The sequence below is a fragment of the Pyricularia grisea genome (assembly GCF_004355905.1).
Source record: "Pyricularia grisea strain NI907 chromosome Unknown Pyricularia_grisea_NI907_Scaffold_1, whole genome shotgun sequence".
In the NCBI taxonomy this organism is placed as follows: domain Eukaryota; kingdom Fungi; phylum Ascomycota; class Sordariomycetes; order Magnaporthales; family Pyriculariaceae; genus Pyricularia; species Pyricularia grisea.
In genome coordinates this window covers 142,805-162,160 of record NW_022156716.1, presented here as the reverse complement: position 1 = coordinate 162,160, position 19,356 = coordinate 142,805, and the positions used below count along the sequence as shown (strand labels likewise).

Here is a 19,356-nt window from a genome sequence, read left to right as displayed (position 1 = left end):
ACGTTTGTTTGGCCCAAATACGGCGTATAGGGGTTTTGCGACTAAATATTTTATATAATTTTTACGCGCGAAATTTGGCGGTATTTATAATATAAATATAATTTACAATTAAAAGTTTAAATACGCTATAGCAAATAAAAGTACGTAATAAGGTTTTTTTAATAAAGGTAAAAAATTAAATAAACGTAAAATAAACCGTCCTATATTATAATTATTAAATTTGGTATTATAATTTTTAATTTGGGGAATATTTATTTTATTTTATTTTCGAATATTTGGTATATTTGGCTTATATTATAAATATAAGCCGTAATATTTTTTGCCCAATAATATATTTTAATAACCAAATACGCAATTAAAAAATACTAATACCAATATATAATATAATAAACGGAATTACGTATTATTTAATATTATTAATTAAAAAAAATAATAACTATTTTATATAATTATTAATTATTTACCAATTTAGCCATTTTTTTTTAAAAAAATGTTAATATATTATTAAAATAGGTAATTTTATAGCGAATTTGGCGTATTATTTTACCAATTTTTATAATATTGGTAGGCGAAACGCCTTTAAAAAAACTGTAAAAAATTTGGCGGATAAATTTATTTGTTTTATTTTGGTAATTGGCCTGTTATAATAATAAAATAACGACTATTTTTTCCCATTTAAATATTATTTTTTCAGCCTTTTTAATAAAAATTTGAAAAAAAAACTTCGAAAACGTCCTCCAAATCGTTAAAATTATTTACGTTTTTCTAATATTTATTATTAATTAGGGCGGGGGTACATATTTTTAAACCAAATTTGGATTATAAATTTTTCCAATATTAATTTTAACGTTTTTTAAATAATTATAAAAAATAATTATTATAATTTTATTATTTTAAATGGTTATATAAAATAATTATTTATTTTTTGGTAATAAGTTTTATTTTAAATTTATTTTCCATTTATTTTTATTTAAATTTAATCGACGTTATATATTTGTAATTAACGCGTAATTTCGATTTTTACCGCGATAATATTATATTAAATTGTTTACGCGCGCGGTTTACGAATAATTTAATTTTATCGCCATTATTTGTTTATTTTTTAAATTTTTTATTGCGGTTTTATAAATTCTGGGTTTTACGACCGATATCGTTATTTGTTTTACGTTTGGGTATTATTTTTGGTTAATTTTTAATTATAATTAAAATTATTGTAAAAAATGCAGGTTTTTACCCATATTTACTAACGATATTTATTTCTGCAAATGGTAGTTTTTCCAATATAAAATAAAACCGTAATCGAATTATAAAATTGTAAAATTTGTAAAAATTTAAAATTTTTATTATTATAATTAAATTTTAAAATTCGGAAATTTTTTTGTAAACGGTATTTTCCTAATTGGGCTGGCCTTATACCTACCCCGCATTTTATCCAATTAGGAAAATATTATTGCCTAAAAAATTTTTTACGCTAATTTTAATCGGATTTAACCTCGTCCTTTTATAATTTTTACTTTTTTTTTTGGTAATTACGTAATAATCTTCGGTTTTTTACCCGATTATTTATCCAGCCCCAATTATTATTAATTTAAATCGTTTATTTGGTAATTATTTTTTATAATTATTTTATTATTTAATTTTAACTAATTATAATATTCTTTTTTTTATATTTTATTTCCGCTAAAACGTTTTGTAAAATTTTTAAAATAAAAATAACATATAAATTTTATACGGGTAAAACGCCCAAAATACCTTTTAAAACCGCGGACAAAAGAAATATCGCCAAAAAACGCAAAAATATACGTTTTAAACCCGGTAATATATTTTTATTTTCCTATTATATATTTAATTTATTTATTTAATTTTATTTTAATTATTATTTTGCGGGAAATTTGAAAAATGTAGCGAATTTTCGATTTAATTATCCCCAAAATACCTTTTTAACGTTTGGTCCGAAAAATTACCTACAAATATTTATTTAATTACAAACTTTTTACGTTTATTATCGTGGTTTTGTAAAAAATTATTAAAACGTTTTTTACTAATTTTTTTATTAGTAAATTTTTTTATTTTTTTACGTTATAACCATTTAATATAACCATTTTAATATAAAATAATTTTTAATTTTTACGTTATATACGTTCGTTATATTATTATCCAAATTAAAAATATAAACCTCGTTAAATTTATTTTTAATATTATAAATAATTGGACGTACCCGCACGTTAATATATAATTTAAATTTATATTTTATAATATTATACCCGTTATAAATAGCCCCAAATCCAAAAAAGAATAAACGAACCGCCCATTTTAATATAAATAAACCTTTTAATTAAAAATTATTATAATTTTTTATTACGTAACGCCCGCGAATAGGCGGAAAAATAAATGGTAAAACTTTTATTATTAAATAACGTATTATTCCGGAAAAAATTTCCAAATTTAACCCTAAATTTTCGGTTAAAAACCTATTTCCGGTCCAAAAAAAAAATGAATTAAATATTTTACCGTTTAAATTATTTAATTTTACCCCTTATATCGTTAAAAAAATTTTTAATAATAACGAAAATTTTTTTAATAATAACGCCAAATCCGACCAAAATAAAAAAAAAAACTAATTTATTATTATATTTAAAAAAAATAATAATACGTTTTATTTTAATTTAATAATTTAATATAATATAAAATAATTATAAAAAATAATTATAATTTTTTAAAATTTACGTTATTTTATTTAATTAAATATATAAATATTTTATTTTTTCCAATAATTTTTTCGTAAATTTTAACTTTATATAAAACCCGCGGGTTACCCAATTCGGGCCAAACCCGCGAGCCCGCGGGCCCCTATTAACCCGCCAAGAAAACCCATGGGCCTTTACGGGCCCCCATCCCAGTCCCATGGGTCAATGGGCCGGGCCGGGCCCCCAAGCTTTTCGGGCTTTGGCAGGCCTTAAGTACGAGGCACGTTCTCCATAGAGGGAATATCACTGTTTTGTTAGATTAAACTGACAGTAATCATAGGCCTTCTTCGAGATGAATTGCTCACCGCACCACCTGTGAAGACGCAAAGTCATCAAAATGGTCAAGATCTTCGCCACCATTACCGCCGCCATTGCCCTCGTGGTCCAGGTCGCCGCGCAGGACCCTCCGGCTGGCCCACCTTGCACCCCGGGCCAGATCTACTGTGGATTTCGACTCCTCGACGGTGTTTGTAGGTTTGCCTATCGTTGAGTTCATCACCTCTGAACAAGAAGCTGATCCCATGGCACCAGCCGGGCCGTTCTGGCGCCCGCGTATTGAGGCTCTTCGCCCTCACGTCCAGAATCCCTCCGACTCTACTTTCCGCTGCGTTACGCCGACCACTGTCGAGTTTGTCCAGCTGTGCACTGCTCTACCTGGCCAGCGGTGCCAGCCCAACAGCAACGATGCATGCACCGGCCCGTTCGACGACTGCTGTGGTCCCGCCTAGGAAGCTAGCAGAGTACCCAAGAGGCAGGAGTAGCTGCAGAAGGTTGAACATGGAGTTCATATTACAGACATAATAGACTCACAGGGGACAACCCCATGAAGTAGAATTTCATCACTATGTAGTTGGAGTGTGTCTTTATTTCTAGTCATTCTTTAAACTTGCTTTAAATAAAACCAAAGCTGGCCAGCAATCAAAATTTGTGAACGATCTGATATGTTAGGGGCGAGTTCCTGGGAGCGGGCTTCCTTTTCCGCCCATGTAAAGGGCAGCCTGTGAGGCTGTGATACAACGCTCATCAAGTGCTGAACATGTGATACAGACAAAGGGATGTTGACTCACTACTTACTGTCGAGCCCGTGTCAGATGAAACCATACTACCTGGAAAGTATGTAATCCCGTCCGGTCTTCTTTAGTGAATGGAGTGAGGACATCGTTGATACTTGAGAGAGGTGGTATCGTCGTGACCCATACATATGGCCAAAGCTGCCCTCGATCTCGGACCCCCGGTCCATGGCTTGCCCTGGCGGGGGAAATTTTAGAGTGGGACTTATAATAGTTATAATAATTCGTTAAACAGTATATTGATTCCTAATACTATGGATTCTCAGGCTACACAGACGGACCACAATCAAATCTTCGCATGCCTTCATTAAGCCAATACAGTGATAAGTCTTTCCGAGTAACGCGCAATTGTTACAGAAATTTGGCTCAATGCAGAATTTTCTGTAAATCGACAAAGCAATAATCAGTATGCTCGAAATCACACTTCCAAAGTGGTCGGGTTCCTTCAATACTTTAATCACTTCAGCCAGGCCTTTGCTACACCAAATCTCTGGCCGATTACAACAAAAGATGCTGCCAACAAACAAGGGGTGAAATCCTGACTGCCCGACTCGTCAAATGCCTTAGCCAAATGGCCCTGTATTTTGGGCCAATCGAGGAAGCCGAGTGCTTCGACGTTTTCTTTTGTGAGAAGCTTTGTGATGATCTTGTGTATGGGGCCTCCAGTGCGGTACTTGGTTGACGCCATAAAAGAGTGCTTGGGCCTACTGTAAATCTCGCCTGTGACAAAGGGCTTTGCTGCTTCTCGCAGAATAAACTTCTCTCGGAACCTGGTTATGAGCTCGTCGTCCTTATTGGTTCTGAACAAGGTAGCACCGCTGTTCAATCTGGAACCCTCTGGGAAGTAGCCAATATTGACGCTGGGCGGAATCGTGGCTGCGATTTCGAGTACCTTGTGGTCTAAAATAGGTGGTCGACCCTCGATACTGTTGGCCATTTCCGTTCGGTCGCCGTTTAAGGGGATGACGTAGTTTGTGAGTAGAGTCTTGTGGTTAAAGTAGACTGATGAATTGAGAGAATGCCACTTGCCCCGGACACTTTCCAGGGCCCCCTGATTGAAATTATCCAAAACTCTGTGTATTCGCTGGTCGACATTGTACTTGGCGCGGAGTTTGTGGTCGACCAAGTGGAGCCCGCTGTTGTTCTCCATGAAAAGTGGCGTGCCCACATGATTCATCTGCTCCCACGTCTCGGTCTTGATACCCTTAAACTGCTGGAGCAGTTCGGGATTGCTTAGCTTGGTCCACAAATCAAGCATTTGTTCACGGACAGGATAACGCAGCTTGTCGATATCTTTGTTCATGGCTGCGTCCGGCCGCGAGTAGTCAGGCTCAGTGACCAGGTCGGGAAGCATCCACGGATATCTGTTCCATAGTTAGGATCTAGCCCACCAAGACAGCCTGGGAAGTAACATGGACGAGGCACCTACCCAGCAAATGTCTCATCCGCGCCTTCACCTGTGAGGATGACAGTGATGCCGCTATCGCGAGCAAGTTTGGACAACACGACCTTGGAACAAATTGAGAGATTGAAGACTGGTTGTCTTGGTAACGTCGAGTGAAAGATTTTAGTTTTGGGATATTCATGACGGGAATATATAGATACAAATGCACTTACTCGACGAACCAACATGAGTCCTCAAAATTTGAGGCCAGAAGTTCCTCGTCCGCGTTCAACGTCTTCTGCTTCACGCCGAGCCATTTGGCCGTCCTGCTCGCAATTGCTAAAATAATCCATTACTTAGCATATTATCATTACCAAGTGAATGAGGAACTGGTCTTTTCTTTTCAATGGCCCGACACAAATACTTACAAGCTTCATTGTACACCGAGTTGCTTTCGTCGCTATTCACCGCTATGGTGAATGTGGTGATTCGATCTGACAGTTTTTGACTACCAGCAGTGACACCCTCCTTTTCGAGGAGCATCTTTGCAATGCCTGCAACCAACGACGAATCAAGGCCACCTGACAAATAGATGCCCACTGGTACATCGGCTCGAAGGCGGAGACGTACCGCATTGACTAGTTCTGCACGCAGCTCTTCGACCATCTCTTCCATAGAACGGTTGTCAATCTCGGTCTAGGAATAACGGGTTGATGTTAGGTCAGCCGATTCTCACTTCAGAGCAGGTTTTCCCTCATAATCGCTCGTACCTTGTCGGGAAAGTCTAGATCCCAGTATTTGGCATGGGTAATTTCTCCATCACGAGTGACCTTCATGAAAAATCCGGGTTCGATCTAGAATATGGGATTAGTAAACATGGAAAATTTCGATTCATCTTTTCGTCGGCTATGACATTACCCTCTTGACGCCCTTGAACATGGTGCTGCGTCCAATCATGGTTGTGCCCATTGCAATGGACTCGACATCCCATTCGGGCTTCCAGCCCAAACCCAAAAACCCCTTAACCTCGGATGAGAACCACAACTCGTCTTGGACAATGGTGTAAAACAGGGGCTTGACGCCACAGCGGTCGCGGCACGCAAAGACCTCCCCGGAGCGGTCATCGTAGACTACCATGGAAAACTCACCCCGGCAGTGCTCCAGGAACTCCGGGGCGCCGTATCTCTGGTACAAGGCGACGGCAACTTCAGAGTCGCTGTGGCCCTTAAACTTGTAGCCGGCGTCGACACACTCCTGGCGAAGGCGATCATGGTCGTAGATCTCGCCATTGATCACAGCGTGGATGTGTTCTTGGTCGTCATGCAGGGGCTGGTTGCCGTCGGCCGAGAGGCCAATGATGGCAAGACGGGCATGTGAGAGACCTGTTGAAGGAGGAGGAGTATTAAAAAAAAGAAAAGAAAACATATGTTCATTGCCTAGATGGTGAGATCAAACAAGGGGGAAATTAATACTTACCAACTGCTGCCGTCGGGTCAATCCAGATGCCCCGACCATCGGGGCCGCGGTGCGCCATAAGATCAAGGCTCTTCGAAAGCCTGTTTTCCTTGTCGGCCGCCTTGGCTGCCGCGACCCCATTGGTTTCCGCATGCTGACGGCGCAGAGATACGATGACTGCTGAGCCGCACATTTTCGTTGTCTTTATTCTTTTCTATTCTTTATCCTTTTTTTTTTTAAAAAAAAAAAAAGAAAAGAAAAAAGAAAAGAAAAAACTAAGCAGTCCAGTTACTGAGTGCTCCAGAGATTGTCAATAATATAGAATGAGATGTGCTGGGAAGAATTTGTACATATATAGCTAGCTATGTGTAAGAGCGCTGCGGAACCGAGCATTATATACACACTACATCCAAACGTAATCCCACCAAGTTGAGGAAATTACCCGGATTATTCGCAAAGAACAGCAACCACGGATTTCATCAATTCGACCTAGAAGAATGCCGAGCAAGAACGGATTTCGGCAAACAGATTCTGATGCTGAAGCCCGTCCTTGCGCGGGGGGAACATCGGTTGTTTCGTGATGGCCGATATATCAATCATACTTGGGGGCGGTACGCCCTTTCCAGAGGAAAGGGGGCAGCAAAATCATAAAAAGGAAATACACTGTACAAACGAGATTTTTACATGCCATACAATTTGCGTGTATACTGTATGAGGTTCTATTCGCACTGCGTGTGCAGCTAGTATTTTGTATCGCCCTATATCATCATAATTACAGTATATGGACATGATGTATTGATATTAACATGTTAGGCGCAAGAGTTACAATGCACTCACAGCTCCAATAGAAATATGTACACTTACCGCAAATTGGTATGTAAAAACAGCATTTGTACAGTATATTTTCCACGGGTTTGCGATCTTTCAACCGAAGTCACATATAAGCCTTTACGTAAAAGAAAAGGAAACGAACGAATCGAATGTCATTTGCACACGTAATTACTTGTTTGCCCACGAAATCGCCCGCCTGACCTGTTGCATGCATCAAAAACGTGCTTTTAAGATATTATACTCATCCGCACCATCCGGGTCGTTAGATGGGGTCAAATTAACGGAAAATTGTGGTTTTTTATTCGACCATCGAACAGTGTAATGACGACTGACGATAGCAATTCGAGGTGTTGAGCAAGTAGGGGTTGCATGGCGGTTAGTGGGTCTCTGTTTTAGCGTATTAAATATACCTGACCTGCAAGAACCGTCGCCAAGACGGGCGCCTATTCCTACTACCCTCCTTATTCCCCCGCTATTTCCTTACCCCAGCTTCTAATCTTGGGGTGTGTAGAATCGTAGTTGGTGTCACTTTAAGCCCCGGTATGCACTTAGCCCGATACTTGTTGTTGGTATATATAGATACCTACCATATAGTCATGTGGGCTCGGTTTTGTGCGACCGTCAACGGCTGCTACGACGGTAACAGCCGTCTCCAACGATAGGAACTACTGAGTACCTAGATTTCCATGATCAATTTACGTAGTGCAATATTTTGGCATGCCTCTTGTTCACGACGCAGGAACGTATCAAACCACAAACAAGTATACCACGCAGACTCAAAACTCCTTGCAATTGGGTGATTTGATGATGGTGTTCATTATGCATTATTGTAACCAAGAATAACAAAATTCGCTGGGGTATTGACAGCCCGTATGCTCAGTACCTTTCCGGGCATTCATTCTTCCTCTTTCATCTTCCAATCTCAACGCAGTCCTGATTTAAGCTTTTTAAATTCAGCATCCCCCGCTCTTCTCACCAAACCTTGTCCCGAAAATCGCATCCATCAGCGGTAGTGGGCGGGGGGAGGCTGCTGCACCCCGTAGTCGGGTCCTCTCCTCCTACCCATCATGCCATTGATCCTGCCCATGAAGCCGCCGCCGCCGTTCTGGTGGGCCATGGGAGGGCCGCCGTAGTGGACCTTCTCCTGGTTGCGGGAGCGCTTCTTGCGGAAGCAGCAGCAATAGCAGCAGAGCAGGAATGCCAGGAAGACGACGAAGCCGGCAATGGCGATACCGGCGATAGCGCCGGCTGCGAGACGACGGCCACGACCCTGTGCACGCTGTGGGTTGGGGGATAAAAATCAATCAGTATGTGTTTTTGTGATATTAATCATGAGATCAGGGGTGGTGAGGAGAGAGAGATCGAACTCACTGCTTCAAGCATATGCATCTCCATGTTTGTTGAGTGTTGCTTGTATTTTATTAAAGCTGCAGAGACTGGTCTGTGGGGTTGTGTAGGATTGGTTTTTGTCGCAGAACCCCTGAAGTGGAAAGTAAAAAAATTCTAATTTGTATCTGTGTAAAGATGCAGTCTGAATTAATGTTTCACATCAACAAAACAGCAACCAGTCTCTTATAATGCAAAATACGCTGCCGAAAAAAATCCATCAGTCGATAGGCCAAGGTTTAGGACGTATAACACTAGCCGTAGGATAACGTCATGACGTGTGGCTGATTGTGCAAATGGGTCCTTGAGTTTACTATGTACAACTTAGGTACCCACCAAAACAATTAACAGGCGTGTCAGCCCAGCGTCTACTCAATTTCATCCCATGATTGCAAAATTTTGACAAGTGGATAAAATAATTACCATGCAAACCAAGTGCAAAATTTGATGATGGCTTGGGTGTGGCGCAGGAAACGGTGAGGTCATGTCTACGAACCGTGCCCAGACACAGACGCGCGGCCTGGACGAAAAGCTGGAGAACGGGACCCACTTGGTACACTGCGATAAGGGCTTGAGGGCTTCGCTAATGCCGGCTTGGCTCCTGGCAGCTGAGCGCCGTTTGGTTTTGGTGCCGATGTTTGCCCGGTTAACACGGCTCCACGGAAGGGAGTTTTGGGCTTGCTGTCATGAGGCGCAGGTGCTGGATCCCGGACCCATCCATTAAAGTTTTTAGGATCTTTGTCACCATGTCCACTGGTCCAAGGACTCTAGATTCTTCCAGAGGGATAACCGACAAAGAGAACTGGAGACACCACGACGTCATTTTACACTTGCCGATCAACCGGATCGCCCCTGAAAGAATTTGACAAAAACCTGCAACAACAAAAAGGTCGGTGCGTTGATGCGTTCATCAACCACGACGGCAATTTGGTCAATCTCAAGCTATCAATAGCATCTACAATTGTACTACGTAGGTATGCAGGCACTTGATCGAAAACCTGCTGTTTTGTTACGTGGGTATTCCTTCGCTCTTCACCATTGTTGCATCACAGTTTCGCCGCTCATTTTTCCAACAACGTCTCATCTGCGGCACATCCATCAAACCGGTCCGTCCCGTGCGTATAGGTTTCTGATGCACAACAATATGAAAAGAAAAACCCCGCCAAAAAACCCCCCTTTCATCAAGATCTAGATTTTGTCACACCAATTATGGTCTAAGATAAGACTAACTATCAAATGCAAGGCACACACGCTCGGCAAGTGACGACTGACGAGCTGCGACCCCACGAAGCCCACACTGACTCAATTTCTCACAGCCCACCTCCACATCCCTCGTATTCACACCAGGGTCAGGACTCTACATTCTAAAGTTTTGAAGCTATTAGGTTTTGCGCCCTCAGCCTCGCAAACCCCACCTTCTCGAATGTGTTGTCAGAGTCGTCGTTGCTCGTACGTCGAACGACCAAACAAACGGCCCCGGAGTTAGACCACTTTCGTCTTTCGATCCACTGGAACTTAATCGTCTGTGTGGATGAGCACCAGCCACTACTCTTCTTTTTCCAGGAGATCAAGATCGGGATTCCAGTTGGACTTGTCCCCTTGTTTGGTGAGTACCGAAAGTATATGGACGGCGGACTCCATTCTCATTTGGAAAAGGCCCGTCGAATCCAGATGTGGAATGTCTTCAGAGCCGACAGGCTCATCGAAGATCACCGTCCTAATCATGGAACGGTCTGAGATGGTAGTATAAGCAATTTGTCTACTTGCAACAACGGCTTAGTCAAGGCTCCGAGGACGATCGAGGGACTACGAATCTCTCCATAGGGGTTTCCGGAAACCCGTGGTTCAACCCTTGGCGTGGCGACAGAACTTGAGGTCGGCCGTCCATAGCAACCCTCACCGGAAGTCGGCAGTTCCAGATGCCTGCGAGGGAATCTCCCCCGATGACGGGATGCATTTTTTAGCGAGGGCAGAAAAGGCCGGAGCTTGTCGGAGCCATAGATCAACTTCCTTGCCGAGTAGGCGCTGACAAGCTCATCAATACTCCCCCAAAAGGAATTTGGCATCAGATGCTGGAGGCTGGTGATACGTGATATCGGAGTATATGACCTGAGACAGGCTAGCGTATGGCTTCGCCTGGAGTCCCGTTCCCGGGAGGGAGGCCGTTAGAGGAAAGAAAAGTCCAAGAGCATCTCCAGTCCAGCATGTCTTTCCCGTACAGGATATGGCGCGGGGATTGCATGTATTCCTGCAGTGTCCATCCTCGCCATGTCAGAGCACAGCCTATGTCCAAAGCGCGGAAGATCTCCTCGGTCGGGTCTCTACGATAAACAGTGACCTCGGTGGATCCCGTGCACCCCCCTTTTCCCTGACTTGAAAGTGTCAGAGATATCCTCTTGTGGCGTTTTGCGATAGAAGTATCACCCTTTAGAACACCCTCCTTACTGCCACTCGAAACCCTTGCAGGGATTGCCTCGATGGAATTGCGATAGACTGATCCCACCATCTTGGATTCACTATCCCAGTCCGATTTTGAGTCTTGCTGAATGCACAGAGAATCGATCCACAGATACCGGATGACAAGATTGCAAGTCATGGTAACAACATCGCGGAATTTGGTAGGCAATATTGCTATCTGAATGAAAAGCTTGCATCGTCTCGGTTGTCAAGAGAGGAGATATGGGAACACCAACCCAGCAGTGGCTGAGTGCTACGTAGTTGGCATTCAATCCCTGCGATATGAATAGCGATACTGTAGTTGAGTGCAGTGAGTCGCCCACATTAATAACTTTGATTGGGAGCTCATGTAGCTTCTCTGCGAGGCAGGTCTAGTGAAGAATACGGCAGTCTGATAGCCAATGACGAGCGAGACTATGGTTCGACGCCGACCCGAGGTCGGTGTCAAGTTGGAGCCCGCCAACACGAGAGTCGCCTGTGCAGAAGGGTTTGTTTAATCGTGGCTATCAGCTTAAGGACCCGTTGTCCGTGAGTGACTTTTCTAGGTAACCTACCCTCTTGAGAGACTCCAAAGTCAGTCGTAACTGAGGCATTGACCACTCCGCCACATCTTCGTTTTGGTCATTGAAGGGACCAACCTGGACCATGATCTCGTCAAAGACCTGTGCTTCTTTGATCGTCTTACCTATAGAGATGAGTGGCGTTTATGCATAGCTTGCTTGATATCGGAAACAGTCAGCGATTTGGCGATGGCATACATCGTGTCTGAGCGAGTTCGTCGTGATCGCGGCGTGCATTTGTGACTAGCTAACGGCCATTTAACTCCATTTGCAGGTTTATACAACATATATCCGCACTGGCTACTTTTTAGGTGGGATTTTCGGTCAAATTAAATAATATTACGGATCGGAGTACCAGGTTAATTAACTGTCAACCCGTGGCTAGAATATTGCGTCGGTCAAGTTTAGAGGCCGAAGAAGGAGTCATGGAGGATTGTTACCGCAGCCTTTTAGATATTGTTGATGTCACTTGTCTTTTTTTGTTTTTATCTTTTTTTTTTTCTAGATGAGCGCTTAAACAGGATATAACATACAAGGCGCAAAGTTGGAAGGGAAAGATATAATTAGGGACTTTATAAGCCGCAGGCTAAATAAACCGGTCGATCGAACACAGTTCCTTCTGCTCTCTGAATTTAAACCCTTACTCCAACTCCGGCTTCAAATGCGAATACATATTATGTCCTCGCAGAATTATCTTTGGACGAAGTTGGGAATTCCCACACCGTCGGAAACGCACACGTAACGATCCATACTCCTTAGAGGGCGAGTCAGACTATGCCGATGAGGAAGATGCCATGGGAATTGCAACCCGGATCTTTGACAGCTGGATCGGGACTAGTAACCGTTTTGATGTCGAAATGGCAGCAGCTTGAGCGGCAACGTAAGCGCTTCTTCTCCCTTATCCGCGCCTACTTCCCTCTATGGGCTGAACGCAACCAGCAAGTTCCTACGGAGGAGGCCCCGCATCCGTCGAGTGGCATCTTATCCACCGACCACGGAGGACTGATCTCACCGCAGAACGGGCGCTCAGTAAATCTCAGACAGGAGACGCAAACGGACGATCTTGACAACCGTCGGAAACTTCGGCGGGTCGGGCGCGGACTTGAACAATCGGTCAGAATCCCCCTGAAATTCCATAGAAGCTATCTCTCCTATTTTCTATAGTTGTAATTTCCGGCGGACTTTGTGTGGTCATTGTCTGTAGCGAAGTGGTTGCATGATCAAAGGCGACAGTAATACAAGAGTTGGGGGCTATTGACACTAAAATTAACATCAAATCCTAAGAATGATTTTTGCAGGGTCCTTCAGTAAAACTGGACATATTGTTTGCAATAGCCAGTCATATTGAGATGAACAAGGTATTTATCTGGCGGGGCCATCTGCAGAACGACGTGCCCTGTAGTAAAGTCGGGGCTTGCAATAAACTATGAACGATCCACTATCACTTATAACCCACTTTTAAGGTTTCGAGAAGTTTAAATCCCTAACACAGAAAAAGACAGGCATTCGTATCAGGCGTCAAGTGCTGCAAGCGACATGATGAAACAGGAGATTCACTGGGCAGGTGTCATAGGAATGGGGTTTCATGGAGTTTATGGTTATAAATAAGATTCTTTTTGGGGGTTCGGCGCGAACAAAGCCCCACAAGAACTACAGATATGCGCAGATCGGAACATTCTCGGTCATGGATAGGGAGGGGCGACGAGAAACGCCAACGCTGAAATGGATGGTTATTCTAAACAAACATCTCCTAATGCATATTGCCAAGGAAAGGTACCCCGTCCAGGAGCAGCAACATTCATGTAACATATCTGGTGGTGGTTTATGTTCAATGCCAGACATACTATATTACATAACCTGCCCATTAAACGCTGTGTGGTAGTAAAGCAGCGGGCAGACATGACTCGAGCAAAGCCACAAGTCTGGTTTCGTACACCCTCGCTCAACCTTCAGAGTTCTTTGAAACGAAATGCGCCCTTCCCCATGTCAATGATGGCACTTGGATATAACACCATCGTTCGATGGGGGCGATTACAAGAATACATTGGGAGGCCATATAGGGGTTGGAAGACAAGGAAGCATTACGGGTTTAAAATGCGGTATCGAGAACGAAAGAAAGTTGTTCGTTTTAACTCTGTCTTTTCTCCATCAGCCTGGTCTGCTTTGCTTCCTTTAATCATTTTCTTGAACTTTTTCTTGCTTCATATCTCGTCTGCTGCGCAGAGAATTTTTATCTGGTCGCCACATAACGATTACAACTCTACATTCTTTGTCCATTTACCTCAAACTCATAAACGACCGGCAACAGTGTGAAGTTAATCGTCGAAATGAAGTTTACCGTCATTGCATCCACCCTGATGCTCGCAGCTGGCGTTTGTGCCGAGGCCGTCCTTGGTGCCAACGGAAAGTAAGTAATAGCCAGCAGGGCCCAGTCTTTCCAAATTTAGGATCGAGGGAGGCCAAAACACGTCAGGACAGAATTACTTTCGCCAGTCTGCAAAACAAATCACGATAAGCAAGAGAAAAAAAAAAAAAAAAGATTAACTAACCATCTCAACCCAACAAACAGCTGCCAGTTCCCCAACGGTCCAGACTGCGTCGCCAATGGCAAGAAGAACGGGCAAGGCCAGCGCGAGTTCCAGGAGCCGGCCGATAGCCCCGGCGACGACTGCTATCTGTTCCCGGCCAGCTGCGGCAATGGGGACGGTGTTGCCGTCTTCCCCTGCGTCAAGGTCGGCGGCAGAGCGGCCCCCAAAGCCAACAAGACAAAGGCCAAAGCTAAGAACGCAAGGCGGGGCGCTGCTTTGGACGAATGGTAAATGGGAGATGATGTTAATTTGCAAGGGAAAAATAAGAGGCAAGATATTGAGTGATAATGGTATGATACGATGATGGCCAAGCAAAAGAGACATTAGGAGCAAAAGAACCTCGATTGAATTGAAGGGTTTGGAAACATTCAAGACACCCAAAGGTTTAGCAGACGTGTATTGTGCAGGTTTACAGGAGAGGGTACTGATGGACAATCAGTAAATCAAGAACGCAGTGCCGATCCAAGACGAGTCACAGCGGCACCCATGATTTTCCCCTCACGTTGGCTTCATCAAAAACATATGCGACTGCAAAAGAGATAGACAATACCAAATCGAATGCAGAGTTCGTTAATCGCAGCGCCGTGTTCTTGCCGATCAGCTCATCAAATTTCCGAGGCCCCACGACGATTCGGGTTTAAATCTTGGAAGCAGAGCATTTAATCCCTGTTATTCGATCTTGGCAACCGACGAGGGCATTTGGCAAGATTTTCTTGTCCTGTTCTTTTGCCTATAAACATTCTGTATAGAAAGCTAGTCTGGACTGAACAACCAGGTAATGAAGCAAATATTACCATGAGCAATACATGAAAAAAGAGGATTACCACATTGCAGTGTGCGCCGATACGAGATGCACACGGCTTGTTAGGGTTCACGCACAGCGTTTTGTCATCATGACCTTCCTCTTTCGACTTCACCAATTGGCATGCCAAGAATAATGCTTGTCGGTCATAATTCCGATCTCGTGCTTTTCAGGCCAAGAGGCTCTACCCATGAAATAAAAGGGAATGTACCCCATGAGTCCATGAAGGCACCATAAAAACGGAACGATCCAGTCAACTGCGCGACAAGAGACCTACTATCTTGCCGAGAAACTTATTTCTCTGTCTCAGAATGCATTTCACGCGCGGCCTCATCCTCCTCGCTCTTGCAGGCGCCTCTGGAGCCCTGCGCCCACGCGTCGACCTTGTCGAGGAGCCCAGCCCAGGCGGAAGCAAGACCTTCATCGTCGAACTGATCAAGGGCTGCAACGTCGAGGCCGCCCGCCAGGAACTCCAGCGTCAGGCCCCCAACAGCAGGGTGCGCAAGACGTTCGAGTCGGACATCTTCACGGGCCTCAGCGTCGAGACCTCCGACAACAATGTCGAGTCCATCGTCCGCGACCTCGGCGACGCAGTCCGCGCCTGGCCCATGCGCATGGTCCCGAACCCGGCCCCGATTCTTGGCAGGTCTTTTACCGCCGACGAGGGCCCCGCCGCGGCGTCCAACTATTCGCTGCACAAGTACACGGGAGTCGAGCATTTGCACCGGGTTGGTTTGTCGGGCAAGGGTGTCACTGTCGCCATCGTGGACACGGGAATTGACTACTCGCACCCAGCCCTTGGTGGGTGCTTCGGCCAGGGCTGCAAGGTATCGGGTGGATACGACCTGGCCGGCGACGGAAATTATCCAGTCGGGCCTCGGGAGCCGGATGAAGACCCACGCGACCACGATGGCCATGGCACCCACGTCGCTGGTATCTTGGCTGGAAAGACTGATAGCTTCGTCGGTGTCGCCCCCGATGCAACCCTACTTGCATACAAGGTTTTTGGCAGCGGTGATGGTGCTTATGAAGACATCTTGATCGACGCGTTCCTCATGGCGTACAAGGACTAAGGCATTCCAAAACCCGTCGCGGGCGCCCACGGGGGCCCATGGGCCAAAAAATACCGTAACCCACGGGCCCCCGTCTTATTTGCACGTTGTGGGGCATGTATCTTAACACTAACTTTAGTCCAATAAATACAAACTCCACAGTGAAAGAAACCGCGGGCTCGTGGGCTGTTGGCCCACGGGCTTTTCAAATAAGGTTTCGGGCCCCCATGGGCGGGTTTTGGAATGCCTTAACAAGGACGGGGCTGATGTCATCACATCCAGCATTGGTGGCGTCGGCGGATGGCCCGATAACGTTTGGGCCGAAGTTGCGTCGCGTTTGGTGGAAGCGGGTGTCGTGGTTACTATTTCGGCTTCCAACTATGGCCAGGCAGGACCTTTCTTTGCATCCACGGGAGCTGCTGGCAAAAACGTCATCTCCGTCGCCTCCGCCGAGGGCGGTGAGCTGGCTGCGGATCCCTTCGTCGTCACCATTGGCGGCAAGAATCAGTCTACATTCGGCTACATCCCCAGCGACGCACCGTGGAACATGACGGTCATGCCCGTCGTGCCAACCTCGCTCAACACATCGGTGACTGACGACGCATGCTCGCCGCTGCCCGCCGACTTCCCCTCCCTCAACGGCTCTGTGGCCCTGATCCGTCGCGGCGGCTGCGATTTTGCTGTCAAGCAACGCAACGCCGAGGCGGCCGGCGCCAGCTACGTCCTGGTCTACAACACCCCGACCTCCCAATGGCACGCCCCATTCTCATCCAATACCAACTCCAGTCTCGCCCTAGTGGACGTAACCGGCGGCGAAGCAATGGTGCGCGCATTTGCTGCCAACAAAATTGTGACCGTGGACTTTTCTCGCAACCTCTCGCACAAAGTCGGCGTGTTCAACGCGGCAGGCGGTCTGCCCAACTACTTTACCTCGTGGGGCCCGCTCTTCGACATGCAGCCCAAGCCCGACGTCGCCGCCCCCGGCGGGAACATCTTCAGCACTTCCCTCAACGGCGGTTGGGAGGTACTGAGCGGCACTTCCATGGCGACGCCGTACGTGGCTGGTATCGCAGCGCTGTATATCGAACGCCACGGAGGCCGGGCTTCCCATGGCACCTCTCTGGGCCGCGCCATTCACCGCCGCATCGTGTCGAGCGGTGCAGCCTTGCCCTGGTCCACCACCAACCCGGGGCAGACGGGCGTGCCGAACGAAGACTTTGGGTTCTTTGCACCCCCGGCTCAGGTGGGTAGCGGTATGGTAAACGCCACCAAGGTGGTTGAGTACGGGACCACGATCGACTTCGAGCCGTTTGCGTTCAACGACACGGCGAACTTCCAGGGTAGACACGAGATTTCCATCACCAACGGGGGCGACGCGGCAATCACGTACCACTTCTCGCTGCAGCCGGCGGGCGCCGTGGAGATGCTACAGCCGCTCAACGAGTTTGGATTCCGGTCGCGTCAGATTAAGGACTTGGCGAGCATCATGAAGCCTGTCGACATTGTGCCCGAGGTGGCCATGCCAGGCCCCGTCCTTGTCGCGCCGGGAGAGACCAAGAGGGTCGTTTTCGAATTCTCGCAGCCCAAGATGGGAGTGAACGAGACTGCAATGCCTCTATACGGCGGCAAGGTGCTGGTGACGGGTGACAACGTCGAATCTCTGTCGGTGCCTTATTTGGGTGTGGCGTTCAGCTTGGCCGAGCAGATCAACCCCACATGGAAAAGTATTGAGTTTGGAATATGGGGCACGCCACCAACAAGGAAGTAAGTTTCTTTTTCCCACTCCCTCCTCGCCCTCTTTTCATAAGTCAGAACTTTTGTGGCCCTCTCAAAACAAACGATGGCTGCTGACAGAAAAAAAAAAAAAAAACAAAAAAACGTATGCGACATAGTTGGACATTTGACCTCAACACCACTGTCCGGGGTTACCCTGTAATGTTCGCCTCCTTCGAGTACGGCATCTCAGAGCTGCGATGGGACATATTCGAGGCCAACTGGACCGAAGACCGGTGGAGCTATCCGCCAATCGAGGGCAAAGACGGCTTCATTGGATCAGCAACATCCTATTCTCAACCGGGGAGGATCAGTCCTTTTATCTACTTCGACTCGGCCACAATGCAGGCCAACGATACCTTTGCTTTCCCACTCGTGGATCTAGTGCGCTCATACCCCTTAGTTACGGACTCTTACCAGTTCTGGTGGTTGGGTGGTATGGCAGACGGCTCACAGATCAAGTCGGGACGGTATACGTAAGTTTCTTTTGAACTTTTTCTACATGCCTTCCTGGTCTTCTATTTGCACGATAAAAAGTTTCCTGAGAATTTCACTAATGCTGCATTGCAACAGGATGCGCTTCGCGGCTTTGCGTCCTTTAATGGACCCGGCCCAATCGGAAAGCTGGGCAGTGTGGCCAGTCCCTGAAATTTCAGTAATCAGAGAACCAAGCAAGGATTTGGCGCAAGCCCCAGCTGGAAATCACACGGGAATTTGACACGAGAACAAACATAGAGGGGTCAAGGCGAATGGAACACGTGGTTGTAATGCGTACCTGGATTACGTGGAATTGCCTAAACAAATGGCCATATTAAGTTGCTCGTGAAATACAATGTAGCTCACTATTTATATTAATGATGTAACACTAGTTCTACCCATGAACAGTATTCCTAGCACTGGAGTTTGAGGTATGGTCATTGAGTCTTGGCGGGTTATCAATCATTTGGTGGGTGCTGGAAAGTACACTTTAGTTAGTTGTATTTGTATAACTGAATATCCATTACCGCTAAGCAACTGAGAGGCGAGGACACTGATATAGTAGTGAATATTTTAACACATACTGCAATCCTTTTTGATCTGTCCAACTCCCCCAAAACCGCTTCTTTCAGGATCGATGTAAGTTGAAGAAAAAAAAAGTTTGGCAGCTGCCTTGCACGGTTATGCAGCCCCACGCAATCACGCTGCCTCAGGTGATTGTATATCCTGTCAGAAGTACCTTTGCATCAGGCTCTTCAAGCTGGCTATTCTGGA

The 19,356-nt window shown here is 45.5% G+C and overlaps 8 protein-coding genes across 8 annotated transcripts; 4 read left to right on the top strand and 4 right to left on the bottom strand.

Annotated features, from left to right (window-relative positions):
• The first annotated feature begins 3,018 nt into the window (after positions 1 to 3,018).
• On the top strand, positions 3,019 to 3,665 carry PgNI_00040 (uncharacterized protein). Its single transcript, XM_031120124.1, has 2 exons — positions 3,019 to 3,217; positions 3,279 to 3,665. Exons 1-2 carry the CDS (start codon positions 3,085 to 3,087, stop codon positions 3,473 to 3,475), a joined length of 330 nt encoding a protein of 109 aa, XP_030987215.1. The 5' UTR covers positions 3,019 to 3,084; the 3' UTR covers positions 3,476 to 3,665.
• A 378-nt stretch (positions 3,666 to 4,043) lies between these two features.
• PgNI_00039 (uncharacterized protein) lies at positions 4,044 to 6,849 on the bottom strand (the record flags this gene model as incomplete). Its single annotated transcript, XM_031120123.1, has 7 exons — positions 4,044 to 5,181; positions 5,247 to 5,360; positions 5,435 to 5,540; positions 5,630 to 5,897; positions 5,972 to 6,055; positions 6,120 to 6,583; positions 6,678 to 6,849. The coding sequence occupies 7 exons, from the start codon at positions 6,847 to 6,849 to the stop codon at positions 4,275 to 4,277; spliced, it is 2,115 nt and encodes a 704-aa protein (XP_030986509.1). The 3' UTR covers positions 4,044 to 4,274.
• Positions 6,850 to 8,279: 1,430 nt separating this feature from the next.
• On the bottom strand, positions 8,280 to 9,255 carry PgNI_00038 (uncharacterized protein). Its single transcript, XM_031120122.1, has 2 exons — positions 8,859 to 9,255; positions 8,280 to 8,766 (listed from the first exon to the last, which is right to left on the bottom strand). The coding sequence occupies exons 1-2, from the start codon at positions 8,880 to 8,882 to the stop codon at positions 8,491 to 8,493; spliced, it is 300 nt and encodes a 99-aa protein (XP_030986508.1). The 5' UTR covers positions 8,883 to 9,255; the 3' UTR covers positions 8,280 to 8,490.
• Positions 9,256 to 10,237: 982 nt separating this feature from the next.
• On the bottom strand, positions 10,238 to 10,939 carry PgNI_00037 (uncharacterized protein; the record flags this gene model as incomplete). Its single annotated transcript, XM_031120121.1, is given in 3 exon segments — positions 10,238 to 10,471; positions 10,488 to 10,632; positions 10,647 to 10,939. 3 exon segments carry the CDS (start codon positions 10,937 to 10,939, stop codon positions 10,238 to 10,240), a joined length of 672 nt encoding a protein of 223 aa, XP_030987271.1.
• Positions 10,940 to 10,992: 53 nt separating this feature from the next.
• On the bottom strand, positions 10,993 to 12,127 carry PgNI_00036 (uncharacterized protein; the record flags this gene model as incomplete). The annotated part of the gene is given in 5 exon segments (XM_031120120.1): positions 10,993 to 11,508; positions 11,567 to 11,701; positions 11,716 to 11,805; positions 11,885 to 12,010; positions 12,089 to 12,127. The coding sequence occupies 5 exon segments, from the start codon at positions 12,125 to 12,127 to the stop codon at positions 10,993 to 10,995; spliced, it is 906 nt and encodes a 301-aa protein (XP_030986498.1).
• A 612-nt stretch (positions 12,128 to 12,739) lies between these two features.
• On the top strand, positions 12,740 to 13,060 carry PgNI_00035 (uncharacterized protein; the record flags this gene model as incomplete). The annotated part of the gene is made up of 2 exons (XM_031120119.1): positions 12,740 to 13,003; positions 13,055 to 13,060. The coding sequence occupies 2 exons, from the start codon at positions 12,740 to 12,742 to the stop codon at positions 13,058 to 13,060; spliced, it is 270 nt and encodes an 89-aa protein (XP_030986501.1).
• Positions 13,061 to 14,217: 1,157 nt separating this feature from the next.
• Positions 14,218 to 14,709, top strand: PgNI_00034 (uncharacterized protein; the record flags this gene model as incomplete). The annotated part of the gene is made up of 2 exons (XM_031120118.1): positions 14,218 to 14,297; positions 14,460 to 14,709. The coding sequence occupies 2 exons, from the start codon at positions 14,218 to 14,220 to the stop codon at positions 14,707 to 14,709; spliced, it is 330 nt and encodes a 109-aa protein (XP_030987282.1).
• An 882-nt stretch (positions 14,710 to 15,591) lies between these two features.
• PgNI_00033 (uncharacterized protein) lies at positions 15,592 to 18,979 on the top strand (the record flags this gene model as incomplete). The annotated part of the gene is made up of 4 exons (XM_031120117.1): positions 15,592 to 16,340; positions 16,495 to 18,096; positions 18,225 to 18,581; positions 18,679 to 18,979. 4 exons carry the CDS (start codon positions 15,592 to 15,594, stop codon positions 18,821 to 18,823), a joined length of 2,853 nt encoding a protein of 950 aa, XP_030986503.1. The 3' UTR covers positions 18,824 to 18,979.
• Between the last annotated feature and the right edge of the window lie 377 nt (positions 18,980 to 19,356).